At 50.1% G+C, this 18,063-nt stretch overlaps 1 protein-coding gene across 12 annotated transcripts in view; it reads left to right on the forward strand.

Annotated features, from left to right (window-relative positions):
* RERE (arginine-glutamic acid dipeptide repeats) overlaps positions 1-18,063 on the forward strand; it is a 293,409-nt gene that overhangs the window by 237,923 nt on the left and 37,423 nt on the right. For all 12 annotated transcript variants that reach the window (XM_029949991.1, XM_029949993.1, XM_029949995.1 and 9 more), the window contains one exon: positions 841-921. In XM_029949991.1, the coding sequence (XP_029805851.1) occupies positions 841-921 (81 nt within the window). The remainder of the gene's footprint in view (positions 1-840; positions 922-18,063) is intronic.

An 18,063-nucleotide genomic window follows, 5' to 3' on the forward strand; every position in this document is an offset into this window, starting at 1 on the left:
GGAGTGCGGCCGGCGCGGCGTACCTGTGGCTGCGGGGCCGCCCGGCGGGGAAGTGTCGCCGGGGTTGGCCGCGCGGGACCCGGCTGAGAACCGCGAGCCCCAGGCCCGGGGCCCTGAGGTGGGGGCCGGGGAGCCGGAAGCTGCCCCCACTGGGGCGGGGAGGGGCTGCCTGAGAGGAATGGGACAAAGTGAAAGTCTGTAGACTGCTGGGGTGGAGGGGCGGTGGGGAGCGTCGGAGAAAGGAAGGGGTGCCGATGCGTCTTTCTTTGGTGCCTCGGGGTGGCTTTTAATGACGGTGATGGCGGGGCTGGCCAGCGGGGCTTCGGGCTCCCGGTGGGCTTCCGTGACATCGGTGCCTTTATGGTGAATTTCTCTCAGATTAATCAAAGGCCCTTTTAACTCCTCTAGGGTGACCTTTTGGAGAAGTCTCCAGGTTTGATTCCTTATCCCTCCCTTCTGATGGGAAGCTTCCTTCTCAGGTGGAAAAAGCAGTTGTGCTGTTTTATTGAAACACGGAGCATATTTGTTTATACCTTCGTAGACCAATGCGGAGACCGTGGCACATAGGGGCACAGATTGCTGCTTAGGCTCACATCCGGGATGTCCTTCCCCAAAACCTGTCTGGCGTGTGTGCCATTGGGGTTCTGATGAGGCGGTCCGGGGCCTGCTCTGGCCAGGGGGTTCCCAGCTGTGTTGCTGAAATGGTCTCCCAGCCTCCTCAGTATTCCCGAGCTCCGACTTTCAGGGTTGTTATTCTGCTGAGTGCAGAGATCTCCGCTTTGCTGACATCCTGTTTTGTTTTTGGTTTTTACATCCATTTGTTGTTTCTTTCTGTCACAGAAACGCTTCGTTAAGGGGCTCAGGCAGTACGGCAAGAACTTCTTCAGAATTAGAAAGGAGCTGCTTCCCAATAAGGAAACCGTGAGTACAATTGGACTTTATGTAACTTGATTTTTTCCTCTTTGCCCCTACTGCGTCTCCGCACTTGATCTTGTGAAATGGTTTCCTTTAACCCTGCGCTGTCTCCGGTTGGCTGGCCGTAGGATCCTCTTCCTTTTACTTCCTTCATTTGAGTTTTAGCTCCCGATTTTAGATAGTGAAGTGACAGATTATGCTGCTCTGCCACGAAAGAAGCGGACTTCCCTTGTAAGAACAGTAAGGTCTGTGACCACAGAGGGACAGTTGGGGGGTTGCAAGGGTGTTGAACTATTAACATCTGATTGTAAATATAGTGGCTGAAATAGGAAATGTCATTTACCACCAGTTGGATTTGGTTATTGACAAGTCTTCAACCAAACAATAGAATGAAAAGGTCTGCGGCTCACTGTGCTTTGAATTCTATTGGGACTTTTTCTTTCCTTGATGTTGCTTATGTTTTGAAGTGTAGTTTTAAGTGTCTAGTTTTGCCACCTTAAAAGTTTGCACTTTTGGGGGGCACCTGATGGGCTCAGTCGGAAGAGCATGCGACTGTTGATCTTGGGGTTGTGAGTTCAAGCCCCACATTGGATGTAGAGATTACTTAAATTAAATATTTTTTTAAAGTTTGCACTTTTCACTGGACAGATGCAAGGATTGTTATAAATTGCTTAAATGAGGCTTTTACAGATTCCTTTGACATTTCACAAAGCTGAGAGCCCTGTCTCTTGCTAAACTCGGGGCAGGAGGTGGATTTGCTGAGGAAACGTTAGAGAACACTAGGTTATATGAAGAGGACACTAGGAAGGGATTTAATCTCATTTACCTAAATTCCTTACAGTGGAATTCAGGGGGGTGGTTGGTGAGACCTCCTTCTGGCCAAGCCAGGGAATGGGGGAGCCTAGGAGTGGGGCCAGCCAAGTCCCAGTGTCTGTGGCCTGGGCAGAGCCTAGTGACCGGAAGTGCCTCTTAGGACTTGGGGATGGGGGTGAATATGTAGACACTATAAGCTGCTTTTCGCTTCATCCCTGCCCTCCCTGAGTGGGATGAGGAGACCAAGGAAGAGTGTCCGTGTTAGAATTGGGCGGGGTGGTGTGATTTGGTTTGGTTTTTGTTTTCTAATTGGGTGTTGTTGATTGATTTCCTCTTATTCTATTTTGATTATTTTATTCTGAGGGTTTTGTTTTATTTTTGTGCTAATGAACTGTTTCTAGACACTTTTTCTGCATGGCACCTTATGCGAGCAGCATTAACTCCTAACAGGGAAGAAAGGTTCTGAGATTCCAAGCATAGCCTTATATAAATCGGTGGTTTGCATTGCATTGAACCTTTAATGTTTAGTGTACATCTGAATATGCTGAGATCGGTCATTTTGAGAACAGTTATAGACCTCAAACTAAAGTATATGTTGTAATCAATCTATGTAATTAACTTTTTTGGAGGGCAGGGAGGGGTCTTCCCAGAACAAATTGGAAAGAGGTATTTAATGTGGCACAGTGAAAGAAATACCTTTAAGTTTTCTGAGGATTTAAGTTATTTGAAGTTTGATATGTACTTTTATAAAACTAAAATGCTTTACTCAACTGTAGGGATTTGGGTGTGGCACATCGGTGCAGCCGTGAGGTCCATGAGCAGCTGTGGCCGGATGCAGTAGGCCAGGTCGTGACACCCCCCCCCCCACCACTGTAGTTTTCTGTCTCCATGTGCTCTGCTAGATGTTGCAAATCATGAGGAATTTAATACAAGATATGGCTTGACAGTTATTTTACCTTTCTGTTTTAAAAAATAAACTTATAATAGCAAGATTCAGCATCGAATCTAAAATTTACTATCCAGCATTTGGAAACGCCAGGCAATTTTATCTAGCTTTTTATCTCCAGTAGGAGACAAACTGAATTACTTTTAGCCTAGGTAAGGGGCTTCTAATCCTTTCTTTTTTCCCCCTTGCTCCTTGGTTGTCCCTTACCCTTCCTGATGTTGTCTAACTCAGTAAATAGTCTGTCCTCGCCCACAGAGAGGTTGTTGGTATGCCCGCCTTGTGAGCTGGGCATCTGGTCTTTTCCAGGCGCCTCTGTCCTGAGACCCGACCCCATCACTGTCCGCCAGCCCTGTCCCCCGGCCGTGCGGCTCCTCTCCGCGCACCTCCTCTGGCGCCCAGCAGCCCCCTCCTCAGGGCACAGTCACGGGCACTAACGGGAGAGTTGTTGGCAGAATTGGAGGGTTCATCATGGCTGACGTTGGCTAAACATTCCCCGTGTTCTGCTGTCTTTTTGCCTGGAGCCGGAGGAGTTGGCGGGGTAAATCTCTGATCACCTGGGAGAGAGGCGCTCATTTGATATTTTCCTTAGTTATCAGCATCGCTGCGCCAGTCATTCACAGCTGCTCCTCGGGAGGGGAGGGCAAAGGTTATTTTCCATTTTTGCCGCTTAAAAAGTGAGAAGATTCCTTGGTTCACAACTTCCTTGGTAGAACTTTTCATATGGTCATGCCTCTCATTGTATCACATCCCTCTAATCTAGATACTTTCTACATTCTCTTTTATTTCCCAGAATTATTAACTCATTTCTTTGCTATTCTCAACCGACTTGAAACTTCAGAAGGGTGTCAGCATCCAAAAGAACGCGCCTGATTGGGCCTGGCGTGGGGGCCGTCAGACCTGTGTTCTATTCCTGGCCTTACCGGTAACTATAGTACTTGATCTCTTCTAACTGCAGTCTGCTTGGAGCCTCATTGGGAAGTTCCGGTCAAATCCTGACAAGGCTTCGAAAACCATTTTCTCTAAAATGGTGTTACTTTGTGTGAGAATTTTATAGGCACTATGGTCGTTATAAAACGTTTGCACACCTTTGGCTCTTGCTGTGCGGAAAGCACAGTGATGCTCCGTGCCACCGCCCGGCGCCGCCTGCTCTGGGGCCTTCGGCAGGCCATTCAGCCCCTCCGTTGTTTAACGTCTGCTCTGTAAAATGGGGTGATCCTTGTAGCCCCTAGAATTGTTCTGAGGACTTAAATGAGATCACGTCTGTAGAGAGTCTATGTAAACACTTAAAAATGGCCGTTCTTCCCTGTCTACCCCAAATACGACCTGACGGAGCTAAATGCTGTGCGATTATTTTCTGCGCGTAACCGTGCTGAACCTGTGGGAGAAGAAATGAGCTGTTTCTTATCATCTGTCTTGGGGAAAAGCCTTTTCACTGAAAAACTTGGCGGGGTGGGGGGTGGTGAAGGGCGGCAGCTAGCTTAAAGGATCCACTTACTCCATCTTGCCCTTTGTTGAAGGGGCGTCCCTCCTTCCTGGATCATTCAGTCATGTGGACAGACGTTCCTGGTGGGAATGGACCTAAACGGCCTTCCTAGTTCCCTTGGTTTCCGGTGCGTGTTCTCCAGGAGCGGACTCTGGCTTTTCTCTGAACACTGCTGCCCCTGGCGTGGGGGCGGGGCGGTGACTGCCGAAACCTCCTGTCCAAGTTCATGTTAGCCTTACAGTACCCGAGAGACAACCTGTAAGTCAGATACTTCCGTGTCTCGGGTGTGGAGTTGCCCCCTGGCCTCGCCCTGTAGCCGCTCACCTTCGCCGTGTGTGCCCGGATGCGCGGCTGGCAGCCCTGCCCAGTGAGGCCCCTTCTCGGAGCTCTCGCTCCCCCGCGGCCGCGGCCTCCGCTCTCTCAGACGCAGCGGCCGGGCCACGCGGGAGTCTTGGGTGTCGGTGCGTTTGTGCGGAGCGCCCGGGTCGGGGAGCCGGGCCTCGGGCCGCCCTCAGCACTGCCGCCTGATCTGTGCATCGCTGAATTACATGACCTCTGCTGCTGAGAGAGCTGGAGAAAACAGGGGACTTAATAGAAGGGAGTCTTTTTTTTTTTTTTAATGCTTTTTATTTATTTTTGAGAGACAGAGAGAGACAGCGTGAGCAGGGGAGGGTCAGAGAGAGAGGGAGATACAGAATCGGAAACAGGCGCCAGGCTCTGAGCTAGCTGTCAGCACAGAGCCCGACGCGGGGCTCAAACCCACGAACCGTGAGATCTGACCTGAGCCGAAACCGGACGCTTGACCGACTGAGCCACCCAGGCGCCCCTAGAAGGGAGTCTTAAAGCACCAGGAAGGCACCCATGTTGTGAGTAATACAAAGTCCTGGATGTTACAAAATCATACCTTGTTGGATTTTTACATACGTTGCAGTTTTCTTGAAAATCATGAGATGATTACTCAGATGACAGTGGGATGTGTCTTCGTTCACACTGAGCACATGTCTGTGTTGTTTCCATCAAAGACGTTCCATGTCTGACACCCAGATGACTGTCCCTTGAGTCCCGGCTGGCCTTTGTGTATAGCTCTGTCTGCTGTTACTCCGCAGATCGGCTGGCATTGGATTGTAGATGGGGAGGGAGCACCGCCCCCGTGACCTGTCTCAGGCGCAGCCAACGCTGGAGAGAAGACAGTGTGATCTGCCCCAAGTTGGTAGAGAAGAGGGGTGCTTCCAGCAGGCCATCAGCCTCTGGGAGAAGGTCAAAAGGCACAAACCCTTGACTTTCTCTCATCTCTGTAGTTTTATCTAGCCTGGTACGGATTAAGCTCATGCTGTTTGTAGTCCCAGTTGCTGGTACATTAATAGTTTCTACACTAAAAAATTCATTTTTTTACCCACTTGCCGTTTTCCAAGCTATACATTCCATATAGTTCAGGGTTTTTTGTTTTTATTTATTTATTTTTAACTTTTATTTATTTTTGAGAGACAGAAACAGAAAAGCATGAAAGGGGCAGGAGCAGACAGAGAAAGAGGGAGACAAGATCCGAAGCAGGCTTCAGGCTCTGAGCTGTCAGCACAGAGCCCAACGTGGGACTCGAACTCACGAGCCGCAAAAGTATGACCTGAGCCAAAGTCACACGCTTACCGACTGCGCCACCCAGGTGCCCGTAGAGTTCAGTATTTAAAAATGTTGTGTGCCCACCGAGCACTGTACCGGGTGGGACGTCTGTATGAGAAGCAGGGTGCCATTCGTGCGCCACATCGCAGCGGGAAAGGTGCCCCGTATGCACGCTCTCCTTGTTTGGCCATATGTGCTAAGGGCCCTGGGGGACGCTCGGCCCCCACAGAGTGTGCCCCAGAGGCTGAGTGCTGGGGAGCTGCTGGGAGGCTACCTGGAGGCTGTAGTGTTTGGACTTGGAATGAAGGATACGCTTTTTGACAGGCCGTGGTTGGGAGGATGGGGGGAAAGTGGCTCTCCAGCTGTAGGAGGCGCACGAGCAAAGGCACGGAGACAGGAGTCGGCACGCCATGCCCGGCGCGTACACTAGTGTGGTTGGATAGGAGGCTGCGAGGGCGGATGTGGCAGGACTTAGGCCAAAATTATGTCCTGGCTATAGCCTTGAGGGACCCTACACTCTCTCTAAGAGGGCGTTCGGAAACCCAACGAAGTCTTCCAAAAAGAGGGCACCTGGGTGGCTCGGTTGTTTTAGCGTCCGACTGTTGATTTCAGCTCAGGTCATGATCTCACAGTCTGTGAGTTCAAGCCCTGTGTAGGGCTCTGTGCGGACAGTGCAGAGCTTGCTTGGGATCCTCTCTCTCTCTCTCTCTCTCTCTCTCTCTCTCTCTCTCTCTCTCTCCCTCTCCCTCTCCCTCTCCCTCTCCCTCTCCCTCTCCCTCTCTCTTTTTCCTCTGCTCCTGGGCGTGAGCTCTCTCTCAAAATAATAAATTTTTTAAAAGAGAAGGGAGAGGTCTTGACTGAGCTGTGGGAGCATTCTTGAGCAACACGAACAAGATGCAGAGACCAGAAAGGAGGTTCTTTTAATAATTCTCGAAGTAAGGTCTCAGTAAGACAAAAAAATGGGGGGTTGAAAGTTATTTATGGAACTAGAAAGAAGTCTGTCTTCCTGATTTTCTCCATTGAGAATGTGTCTGGGTTGTTTTTTTTTTAAGTGTGTATTCATTTTTGAGAGAGCAAGAGAGAGCGTGCACCTGAGCGGGGGAGGGGCAGAGAAAGGGGGTGGACAGAGGACCCAAAGCAGGCTGACAGCAGCCAGCCGGTGCGGGGCTTGAACTCATGAACCATGAGATCATGACCTGAGCAGAAGTTGGACACTCAACCCTCTGAGCTTCCCAGGCACCCCTGTGTCTGGATTTTTTTGTTTTTGTTTTTGCTTTGTTTTTTTAATAGAACTAAGCGGCAGCTGGTTTTGACGTTTTGGGTTTGTTTGTTTTTTGTTTTTAACTTAGGGTGATAGTATGAAAAATACTGGAGGTTTAAAATCTTACAGTGAAAAGCAACCACATTTCTGGAAACAAATTCCATTAAATATGTACATAACTATTGAATATTAATTGTTCGTTTCTTCAGGCAAAGTATCTTTTGCATAAAGCACAGCCCCCAGCGAAGAACAACTGCTCTTGAGAAAGGGTTTCAGACTGAGTGGTCAGGACTCTGCTAATAGTAAGAGGTGAAGAACGACCCTAGCATTCGGTATGAACGTTCAGCATGGAGTTTTATTTGACTTCAGATTAAAACCTTAGATAAACAATTTTCTAGCCTCATTAATGCTTAATCTAATGTTACACAACAAAGCGTGGCCTTCCTGAGTGGGCTGATACTGTGAGGACACAGTTGTGTTACAGGCACAGACCCAGAGGCCCCTGCTTGCAGGTGCTGTGCGCCCCAGGCCGGCACTCTCCCGTCCCCATCCCCGGAGCCTGGTGCCACTGCAGGCTCTCGGGCCCCTGTCTGTCCCCACCGAGCCAGGATCTGCGGCGGAACCTGCTCCGCCCATGGCTCGAACATGTGGGAGAGCTCAGGAGCCCTGCTGTGCAGAGGGGCGCGCTTGTGGGCCCAAGCCCGTGGGGCACCTTCCTTCTTACCACTGCTTCCGTTCTGTCAGGTTGTAACTTACTTCACTGTTAGGGCCTCCTGTTCTTCAAATCATCGCAAAGTATTCCAGACATACAGAACCGGATCTGGGCTTCTTCTGTTATTGTCAGTGATAGAATTTCTTCATAGAGCTTCCCTCTTCCTATCTTTCAGTTTTCCCTAGAAACACAGTTGTGACTCCTGTCATATTTCAAATGAAACCTGTTTTCTTCCTCTTTCCTTGTGGCATCATTGGATGTGAGTCCGTCAAGCCTAGATCTTTAAGTTGCTAAGAAACCGTTTTATTTGAAAGGGTGATAGTCTCCTATTAATATGAAGTTCACATACCTAATACTACGGTGTTTTCAGAAGTTACTCTCTCTCTCTGGCACCCCTTTATCTGTGGAGAAGAAATAGACGTATTTTGAGAGGTTGGCAAGATTGGGTCCAAGGGGAGACATGTGTTGTACTGCTTTTTCTTAATAACTTGTCCTCAGGTAGGTACCGGTGAGGTTGAAATTTTCCATTCGAGGCAGAAGTGATTGCCTATAGAAACAGGCACTGATCTGGACAGCGAGCACTGTGGTCTTACCGTTGCTCCCGCGCAGGCGTTTGTTCCCACCAAAATGGAGCTGGGGCTCGAATCTTCTCGTCTGATTGACTGAACTGTGTGGATATTTGGCTGGGCAGGGGTCCGGTCTTGATGAGGGTAATCTAAGCGGGACTGGCTGACTCGCCTGTGTACATGAGGCAGTGAAGACATTTGCGTGTAAGGAATTTTTGGCGTTGATGTTGGGGGAATAAGGAAGTCTTTAAGGAACAGTTAATCGACTGGCTCTTGGTTTTGGCTCAGGTCATACTCTGAAGGTCCGTGAGTTCAAGCCCCACACTGGGTCGGTGCACCAGCAGGGCTCGGAATTCCTGCGCCTCCCCTTCCTTCTCCCTCCCTCCCTCCCTCCCTCTCTCAAATAAACTTAAAAAAATCAGGTGACTTTTTAAAACACTGTCTTGAAAGTTTGCTGTTTTCTGTATAAATGTCTGAGGCCTGTCCTTGGCTTTACCCTGCATGACGGACTGGCGGACGCAGTGTGCACGTGCTTTGACCGCGTGCGAGGCATGGCCTGTAGTCCCTGCTCCCGGACGCAGCCGCCGCGGACTTGGAAAGTGACTGAGCGCACTGCTGCTCGGGAGGGCTAGGTAGTCACTCGCTGCAGGTGTTTGCTGGCCTGTGTTTCTTCTGATTGGACTGGGTCTTGGCTACCTGGTGACCTTTTAGATAGAGACATTTAGGACTTTTAAACCTAAGTAGACTCACCCATTTTATTAGCTAGTAAAACAAATGGAAGGTTTGAAATGCTCTTTCAGAAGACTTAAAGCTGTGATTACTGTGCTTGTATTCTATGTGTTTACCCACTTGGAGCTCATATTTTATATCCTAGATTTTTCTCAGCCTTAGTAAGATCGATGAGCCCTTCCTAATTTCAAAGTTCCAGTTTGCTGGTATTTTAAAAATAAGTTTTAAGATGTATCTGAAATCATAATCCTTGAATAATTGGTTCATTTTAATCTTACTTGAAGTTATGCCCTTGTGTAATACTTAGGAAAATAAAGTAGAATAAAAAGTACTCGTATTGTTTCGAGAAGTCAATGAGGCCCCCTCAGCCTCCCAGCTGCTCACTGGTGGTGGGAAAGACGCCCTGCTCCCCACCATAGGCTTTCTTTTTTCCGTAATTTGAAAACCATTTCTTGTATTACAGAACTAGGAAAAGCAAACAGGAGAAATCTGTTGTAGGGACACCAGAATTCTGTGAAGCTAGGTTTTCTTTTTGAGATGTTAAATTTTTAAATTAAGTTTCAATATCATTGACCTTTGTTGTTTTACCCACTTTGGAAATAAGGGTCTGTGTTCTGCTCCAGTGTCCTAACTCCTTCTGGTGACACCTCTACGCTGTGGCGTCACCGTTCCCAGGATTTGACCTTCGAGGTGTTTACACTCACGGCTCTCAGTTGGCAAGGTTGGGAGTGTTTTGGGAACTTCTGGGGAGAATGCTTGGTAGCCGAGGCCCCTGTTCTCCTTGAGGTGCCTGCGGTGAGAGAGGGGGCGCTTTCCCTCGAGGAGTTCACGGCCAGCTGAGGAGGCCAGCGGGGCGCGAGCGGGGCGCGAGCTCTCCGCAAGGTGCCCGGGTCCCAGTCCCGGGGACTGGCTGGAGCCCAGGCCAGGGCTTGGCTGCACGCTCGTGAAAGCCACGTAGGCCATTTTTCTACGACAGGTGGCCGTCACCCAACGGGCCCAGCTCCTCTCTCGGAAGAATTGCATCTTGCTCTGCTCCTTAAGTATTATTGCTTTGTTTTAGTCCTGGACTTGAGACACCGTTTCCTTTTCTCTACTATGCATTTCTGTTCTGCACACATATATGCAGGTATGTATTTATATAGAATATAAGGTCTTCTGGGGAGGGACCGTGTTTTAATACCTCTTTATGTCTCCTTTTGTTCCCTATAATAGGGCTTTACTTGATATTTTTTATTTTTAACTTAAATTTCTAATTAATATGTAATGTAATGTTGGTTTCAAGAGTAGAATTCAGTGATTCATCACTTACATACAACACTCAGTGCTCATCCCAACGCTGCCCTCCTTAGTACCCCTCCCCCGTCTCTCTAGCCTGTCTCCCCCTTACCTCCCTCTGTCAGCCCTCACTTTGTTCTGTCTTTAAGAGTCTCTTGTGGTTTGTTTTCCTCTCTTCTCTTCCCCCTCTTCCTGTATATTCAACTGTTTTGTTTCTTAAATTCCATACATGAGTGAAATCATATGATATTTGTCTTTCTCTGATGACTTATTCCACTTAGCATAATACTCTTTAGCTCTATCCACATCGTGGCAAATGGCATGATTTCGTCCTTTGTGATCGCTGAGTAGTACTCTGTTGTGTATGTGTACCCCGTCTTCATCTATCCATCAGTGGATGGACATTTGGGCATAGTTTGGCTATTGTTGGAGCACTGTATCGAGTGCGTGTACCCCTTCCGGTCTGTATTTTACATCCTTTGGATAAATACCTAATAGGGCACTTGCTGGATCATAGGGTAGTTCTACTTGTAGGTTTCTGAGGAGCCTCCATATTGTTCTCCAAAGCGGCGGCACCAGTTTGCACCCCACCAGCAGAACACGAGGGTCCCCTTCTCTCCACATCCTCGCCAGCACCTGCTGTGTCTTGTGTTGTTAACTTTGGCCATTCTGACAGGTGTGAGGTGGTATTTCATCGTGGTTTTGATTTGCATTTCCCTGATGATGAGTGATGTTGAGCATCTTTTCATGTGCCTGCTAGCCATCTGGATGTCGTCTTTGCAAAAATCTCTATTCGTATCTTCTGTCCATTTCTTAAACTGGGTTATTTGCCCGTGTATATTCACATGTGTGAATGATGGGATGGAAATACAAATACTGTATCCATAGATTGATATATAACTATTGGTCCTAAAAGATTAAAACTTGTGTGATTTTAAGGAATGGTTTTCCTCATTTTTCGCTCTTCATGTTGCTTTTCATGATCTTCTTTGAAGCTCTTTTAAAGACCAGTGAAGGGGCATCTGGTGGCTCAGTTAAACATGTGACTCTGGCTCAGGTCTTGATCTCACCGTTTGTGAGTTTGAGCCCCGCGTCGGGCTCTGTGCTGACAGCTTGGAGCCTAGAGCCTACTTCAGATTCTGTGTCTCCCTCTCTTCCTGCTTTTCCCCCTCTCATGCTCTGTCTCTCTCTCTCCTTTAATGATAAATAAACATTAAAAATTTTTAAAAAATAAAGACAAGTTGAAACGTGTACATCCTAGGCCTTAGACTGTGTAGCAGACAGCAAAATCCTTGTTAACATTCCTGTCCCAGGACAGAAAGACTAGGACTTGGGGGACACTGTGCCACGTTTGGACTTTCCTGTTCTGCTTATCAGAGGCAGTAAATCAACTCTGTTTGCACAGCAATTCTATTTTCTAGATTATTTATAAGATTGAAACCCATTGTTTATTTTTCTCAGCAGGTTTATTGAGCAAGTCAAGAATAAAATATTATCTTAAGCAGTAGAGCAAGCCATTAGCCAATTGCAGTTTGGTTTCACAATGGTCGTGTGTGTGAAGTGTATTTGTGTGTGTTTGTGTGTATGCGCTCGTGTGTATGTGTGTGTGTGTGTGTGTGTGTGTGGTGTGTACTGGAGGCGAGAGCCAAGCGAGGTGAGAGAGCCTCAGTGTTGCCAGATCTCTGCAGCTTTGCAAGGTTCCTGTGACTGTGGATTTTTTTCCCCTTTTAGTCAGTTAGTGAGTCACCATCATATGCCATTTTATTATCTTGAAAACAGTCTGGAATTTTTCTCTGTGTCTTTGCTGTGTGAGTGAAATCCCACTGATGTGTTCTGAATGGTATCAAGTTAAAGTTTGTCCAGTGATGCTTTGCTTGTGTGTTTTCAGCTGCAGCCACGGTCTCTTTGTTCTCATGTGCAGGAGTTGGGGGTTTTCTTGAGTTTGGCAAGAAGTGATGCCTTTTGTGTATTTCAGTGTTTTACGGGTCTGGAACAGCACAGGTCCAATGCCCTTGGGACTCGGCGCTCATTGATTTAGGCACACGCCTCCCGTGATCATAACTTGGTTCTCCATCCCACTCCTGCTGTTTTGGAAACGTACTAACAAGGTTCCCAGAGGAAGGTCAGAGGTCTGTGGCCTTCAGTTGTCACGGAAGGTGTTTAGGTTGTGGACGGAGAATCTGGAGCATGGGGAATGATAGGGGAGGGATTATTAGAGTCGACAGGAAACCGGCCCAGTGAGTCTGCACGGCCAGCTCCTGCTGAGTAAAGCAGGTGGCAGGCAGGGAGCGGGGGCAGTCAAGCCCTGTAGACATCACGGTGGGGGGGAAAGCAAAACAAAACTTTTAAAAATAATTTTTTTAATTTGCTTTGTCCTGTGGACTGAATTTGCTTATCAGAACTTGAAGTTCTTATTTCTTTTGTCCACATAAGCCTGTCAGATGACTTGGGAGAAAAGTCCAGGTGCTTCCGTGTCTAGCAGATCATGTGAGGTCTGTTAGATGATTAGGCAGACTAAGGCACCTCGAGCATGGAACGCTTCCTACGCCGTCACTTTGTACGTGTACTAAGCTGTGCAGGTTTAGGGCACGGAGGGTGCGCCCACGCGTCCAGTTCATGTGTCTCAGACCGCAGCTGAAGCAAACTCCCTTTTATACTCTGTTCTGTTCTCATCACCAATTGCCCAAATGCTAACGCGCCTTACGAGGCAGGTCTATACTGCACTCTCTTACAGAGTTTCTCTAGAAATCAGTGACAGGATGTTTAGATAGGGTGAACATAAAAATTTTATAGTTTATTCCTGGGGTCCCTGGATGGCTCAGTTGAATATCTGATTCTTGATTTCAGCTCAGGTCATGATCCCAGGGTTGTGGGACCAAGCCATTCCCATGCCAGGCTCTGCACTGAGCATGGAGCCTACTTAGGATTCTCTCCCTCTCTCTCTGCCCCTCTCCCCTGCTCACGCTCTTGCTCTAAAATGTAAAAAAAAAAAAAAGAAAAAGAAAAGGAAAAAAAAAGATTATCCTTTTAATTTGCTAAACTACCAAGCTCCAAAGAAAATAAGAACTTTATCGTTTATTCCTAACACCGGTCGATGAACCGGCACGCACGGAACTCAGGGCGTCTGGTGAGAAGACGGGGCAGGGTTCTCCCTGCGAAGTCCCTCCCGACTGCAGTGTGGCCGCCACAGTGAGCGGTGTCCTGGCCTCCGTGTGGAACTACGGGGCACAGGCATCAGTGGTAGCGAGAGGCCGAGGAGCTGTGCGGTCAGGGCTGGAAGTGACTTGAAGGATAGGTGTTTAATGGCCGTGCCTCGCCAGGGGCGCCTGGGAGGCTCGGTCGGCTAGGCGTCCGCGCTGATCGTGATCCTACGTTTGAGAGTTTGAGCCCCAGGTTGGGCTGTGTGTTGACAGCGTGGAGGCTGCTTGGGATTCTCTCTCTTCCTCTCTCTCTGCCCCTCCCCTGCTCACATGCACACGTGCTCTCTCTTTCTCAAATAAACATTTGGAGGAAAAAAACGTCTTGCCAAAGAAAGTCCTTGAAGTACCCTTGTCCCCGGGAGGCGCTGACGGCTGCAGCCCTCCGCCGCCTGCCTTCAGAGTGGCTGCCCTGCTCATTCCTGAGAACCGGGTAACTTCGCACCCATTAAACGCACGCGTGGTGCTTAGGGACAGTTCCAGTGTTTTCGATGTCCTCTTACCATGAAGCTGGGATCCGAATCCCTCCGTCTTCCATGAGGTGTCCTGATCCAGTCCCCGGAGGACACACAGAAGTTGTGCCACGGCCCCCCCCTCGGAGCTCCTCAGCCGGGTCAGGGCGGTGGGCACATCCCACACCACGCGCTCTCGGCGAGCTCCTCTGGACCGGTGTCGTGGGGCCCTCCTAGCAGCGTCAGGCAGCCGGGGGGAGGGGGCCCGGCGTCCCCGTCCCCGTCCCCCGCAGGCAGGCATGGGTATTAATTCATCCGTGTGCACCTCCTAGCACAACAGAAAGTCACATTCGAGGTTTTGTTTATTTTGTTGAGTTTAGCACATCTTTTTTTTTTTTTTAGTGTTTTTTATTTATTTTTGAGACACAGAGAGAGACAGCGTGAGCAGGGGAGGGTCAGAGAGAGAGGGAGATCCAGAATCTGAAGCAGGCTCCAGGCTCTGAGCTAGCGGTCAGCACAGAGCCCGACACGGTGCTTGAACTCACGAACTGTGAGATTGTGACCTGAGCTGAAGCCAGACGCTTAATGGACTCAGCCACCCAGGCGCTCTGAGTTTAGCACATCTCAAGGTTGACATTTTTAACCTAACTCTCATTTCCCACAGTGAGCAAGTGTTGATAGTAGGATTTAGTAAAAGACATTACCGAATCTGGCCGCAGCGCACACCCACACCGTCAGGCCACTGTGACGCGGGGAGCGTGCCCGAGCTGAGTCGCAGTGCCATGCTGCCACAAAATCGAGTGTGAGTCGGGGCGGGGGTGGGGGGGCTCCTCCCTTGTGGGAAGGACCATCAGCTGCAGTCACTGCCCCGGGCCTCCCCTGCCCGCCTCCCATGAGTCCGGGCTGGTGACCGAGGCCTTCCCTCGGCCCGTTCCTGCGTGTGTTGGTGAACCCGGACTGAGGGTGAAGATGCAGTCATTTAGCAGACGTGGGCCTTGGGGGGGGGGGGCTGCTTCTGTGTCAGCCAGCGGCGGGAAGCCACACGCTTGAAGGACGGCGCTCTCCCACCTCGGAAGCAAAAAAAAAAAAGTGGAAATGGGTTCCTATTCGTGGACTAATGTGGGAGCCCTGGATTGTAAGGGAAATCACTACTCTGATGCTTGCTGTCAGCTTTCCAAACTGGATTTTCTGCCTTTCGCTGAGCTTTTCCTCTCCCTAGATCGCCTCCCCAGTCCTTCCAGGTTGGTGGGGCACGCGCCCCGGCAACACCCTTCGTAGTACGTGTGTCCCGACGGAAGTACAGTGGTCCCCTTGCATCCCTACGGCCTCGCCTGGGCGGTGGTCTGGCTTCTCCCGGTTTCCCGGTCTCGCACCACCCGAGGCCACACGGATCAGAAGGCCTCGAACGCTGCCTCACAGCCAAGGTCTTGCATAAGCGCAAATCGCTGGGTGTCAGGCTGACCGTTTCCTGTCCTCAGACGCTGTACTCCCTCTGCTGGTCTTGAGACCATGTGGCTCTGCGTCACGAGGACGGCGTCCGTTCTGCCCCCCCCCCCCCCCGAGTGTTGTGGAGAGAAAGGAGAGGACCCTCTGGCTGCGGGCAGGCCTGGCATCTGGCCCTAAACTGTTACAGGACATTTTCACGTGTTCGGGGCGCTCCCCAATCCAGCATTTCTCTGTTTGAGTTTTGTCCCTTATGCCTGATTTCTGTCACTGCCAGCCCCTGCCCTCAGCCGGGCCTTCACCCCACCCCCCACCCCCCTGTGCTCACGGCAGGGGCCATGTTTTATAGCACGCAGAACCTTTAAACCAAGAAGAGAGTACATTGCTTATAACAAAATGAATCTCTTTTCCGCTTTTATTTTGAAAAGTCCTCCTTGTTGTTTAATGTGGAGGATGTTCCGGCTGAAAGCTTGTTCCAAGTAGGCATGTGTGCATCCCAGAGGAACTTTTGATTTATTTCCTTAGCTTTGCCCTCCTTTCTCTGTGGTTCAGAAACCTTTATGGCCTGTGAGGCCCTGAGACTTCAGTGCAAAACAGAAGTCGTTTCAAGAACCTCCTACTACGTAAAAGGCCTGCCAGTTTCCACATGCTGGGTTTTTGACTCCCTGACAGGCTGGCCTCTCTCAGATTTCGGCGGTACAGCAGGGCATCCAGGCTTGGGGCCTTGATAATGGTTTTGTGAAACATTTCTTCTCCTCTCCCTCTCTTTGAAAAGTTGTAATGAAAATTCCGGGCTCTTGGCCAGCCCGTGGGATGTGATACAGTAGAAATGTTTCTGGTGCCCTTTGTTAGTGTTCTGCTTTGATTAGGTTTGTTTCCCGTAAGCTTAATTTTGCTCCCCGCCCCGGCCTCTGTTTTATGGCTCAGGAGGTTAACTGAGCCAAGGTTATGTGTTTTATTACGCAAGCCGCCTTGGCCGTATGGAGTCACCGCGCAGGCTTCTGTGGCAGGAAGGCGGCGGGGGGGGGGGGGGGGGGGCACTACCCTCACGTCCTTCTGTTTCTTCTCACCAAGGCTGCCTCCCCCGGCCGCGCCTGCTTCCGTGGCGGAGTGTGAGCAGTGCGCAGGCCGCGCGGCCCGCCTGCATCTCCTAGCCAGGGTGTTCCAGGAAGCCACCGGGCACCTCGTCCCCCGAGCTGTTGTTACCTTAGAAGTCGTGGCAGCCCTCTCCCCGGGGTTTCTGCCAGGGGGAGGGGGGGGGGAAGGGCCCCCGGAGCAGCAGTCAACAAACGGTGACACTCCTTTGATCTTTCTGGCGGTTCTCCATTTCAAAAGAAAGAAGTGGTTGCAGCTTAAAAAAGTTTTTCTTCTTATGGCTTTGACTTTGTATTTATAGCTCTTTTCATCCTTGCAAACGAGAGCACTCTCCAGACATGATTTCATCAGTTCTGATAACCTGGGAGGCTGCGGTGTTCTTGCACAAGCTCGGGGAAGGAACTCGAGGCCCAGGGACACGAAAGGGCCCCTCCGTCAGGGCCATGTCAGGGCCATGTCAGGGCCATCGGGGCGGGAGAGGGGGAAGTGCTTGGGTTTGGGGCTGAGCTTGCTTTTTATCAGAGGAAGGGGAGATGCTCCCATAGACGCGGTCTCCTCACGACGGGCCTCCGTGGCCACTTTGCAGTGACGAGGCAGGAGTCACAGGTGACTGGTTTGAGTGCCAGGGCTGGTGAGAGGCGGACTCTGCGAGCGACCACGGGGACACCTGGTTGTCAGCTCAGTTTTGACTTGGGGCGTGGGCAGTAGACGTGACGTTGAATTCATATCTAGAAGCTGAGATTCAAGTCTGTGCCACACAGGAGCCACACCGTCACGGAGCCGGCCCCCTGCGGCGGGGTTGTGTCCCTGAGAACGGGAGCGAGGGGTGTCGAGGGCCACTCGGACACTGTTTGCCTTCTTGAGAAGCGTTCTGGCTCTCGAACGAGAAGGCCTTTGCCAACTGAGTCGCTAACGGAGTGGCCACCCTTTGGACGCGCAGAGGGACGAGTCGTTGTCCCTGGTGCCCTGCGGGAGCAGGAATGCCTAAGTGATCTTTGGAGCACCCCTTCCCTGACTGGGGTCCCCGTTTCCTTTGGGCCCTCGCCGCCTGCTCCTGGCCGCTCCTCAGCCGTAAGCCGGGGGAGCCCCGCACCCCGCTCCGTCTGCGCTCCCGTTGCAGGCGTTCGTGTGAGGGGGGTGGGTTCTTTCTCGCTCCCTGTTTAGAAACACAGATGTCTTACATCTCCACAAAAGAATTTGGGAAATAAACCTATTTACAGGAAGAGCCACACAAGTTTGACATGGTTTCCTCAAAGCCCCGTGCTCACAGTCCTTAGCGAATCCGCCGCTCTCCTAAATCGGGCACTGCCACCTCTCCCTCCAGCCTCGAGTGTCCTCAGATGCCTGCACAGCTGAGCAGGAAATAAGGTTCCTTTTTTCCCTAAACTAGTCGTGCAAACAAGGCCAAAGAGGAAATTGCTCATTCTTTGGTATTATTAAGTTTATTTTTAGTTTCCTAGTACTGGATTTATCTTGGGGGAAGGAGAGGGAATACAATGCAGCGTCTTATTAAGGGAAATACTGGACACCGAATCTGAAGGCTGCTTACTAAGTTAACA

This window comes from Suricata suricatta, chromosome 8, assembly GCF_006229205.1.
Source record: "Suricata suricatta isolate VVHF042 chromosome 8, meerkat_22Aug2017_6uvM2_HiC, whole genome shotgun sequence".
NCBI lineage: Eukaryota > Metazoa > Chordata > Mammalia > Carnivora > Herpestidae > Suricata > Suricata suricatta.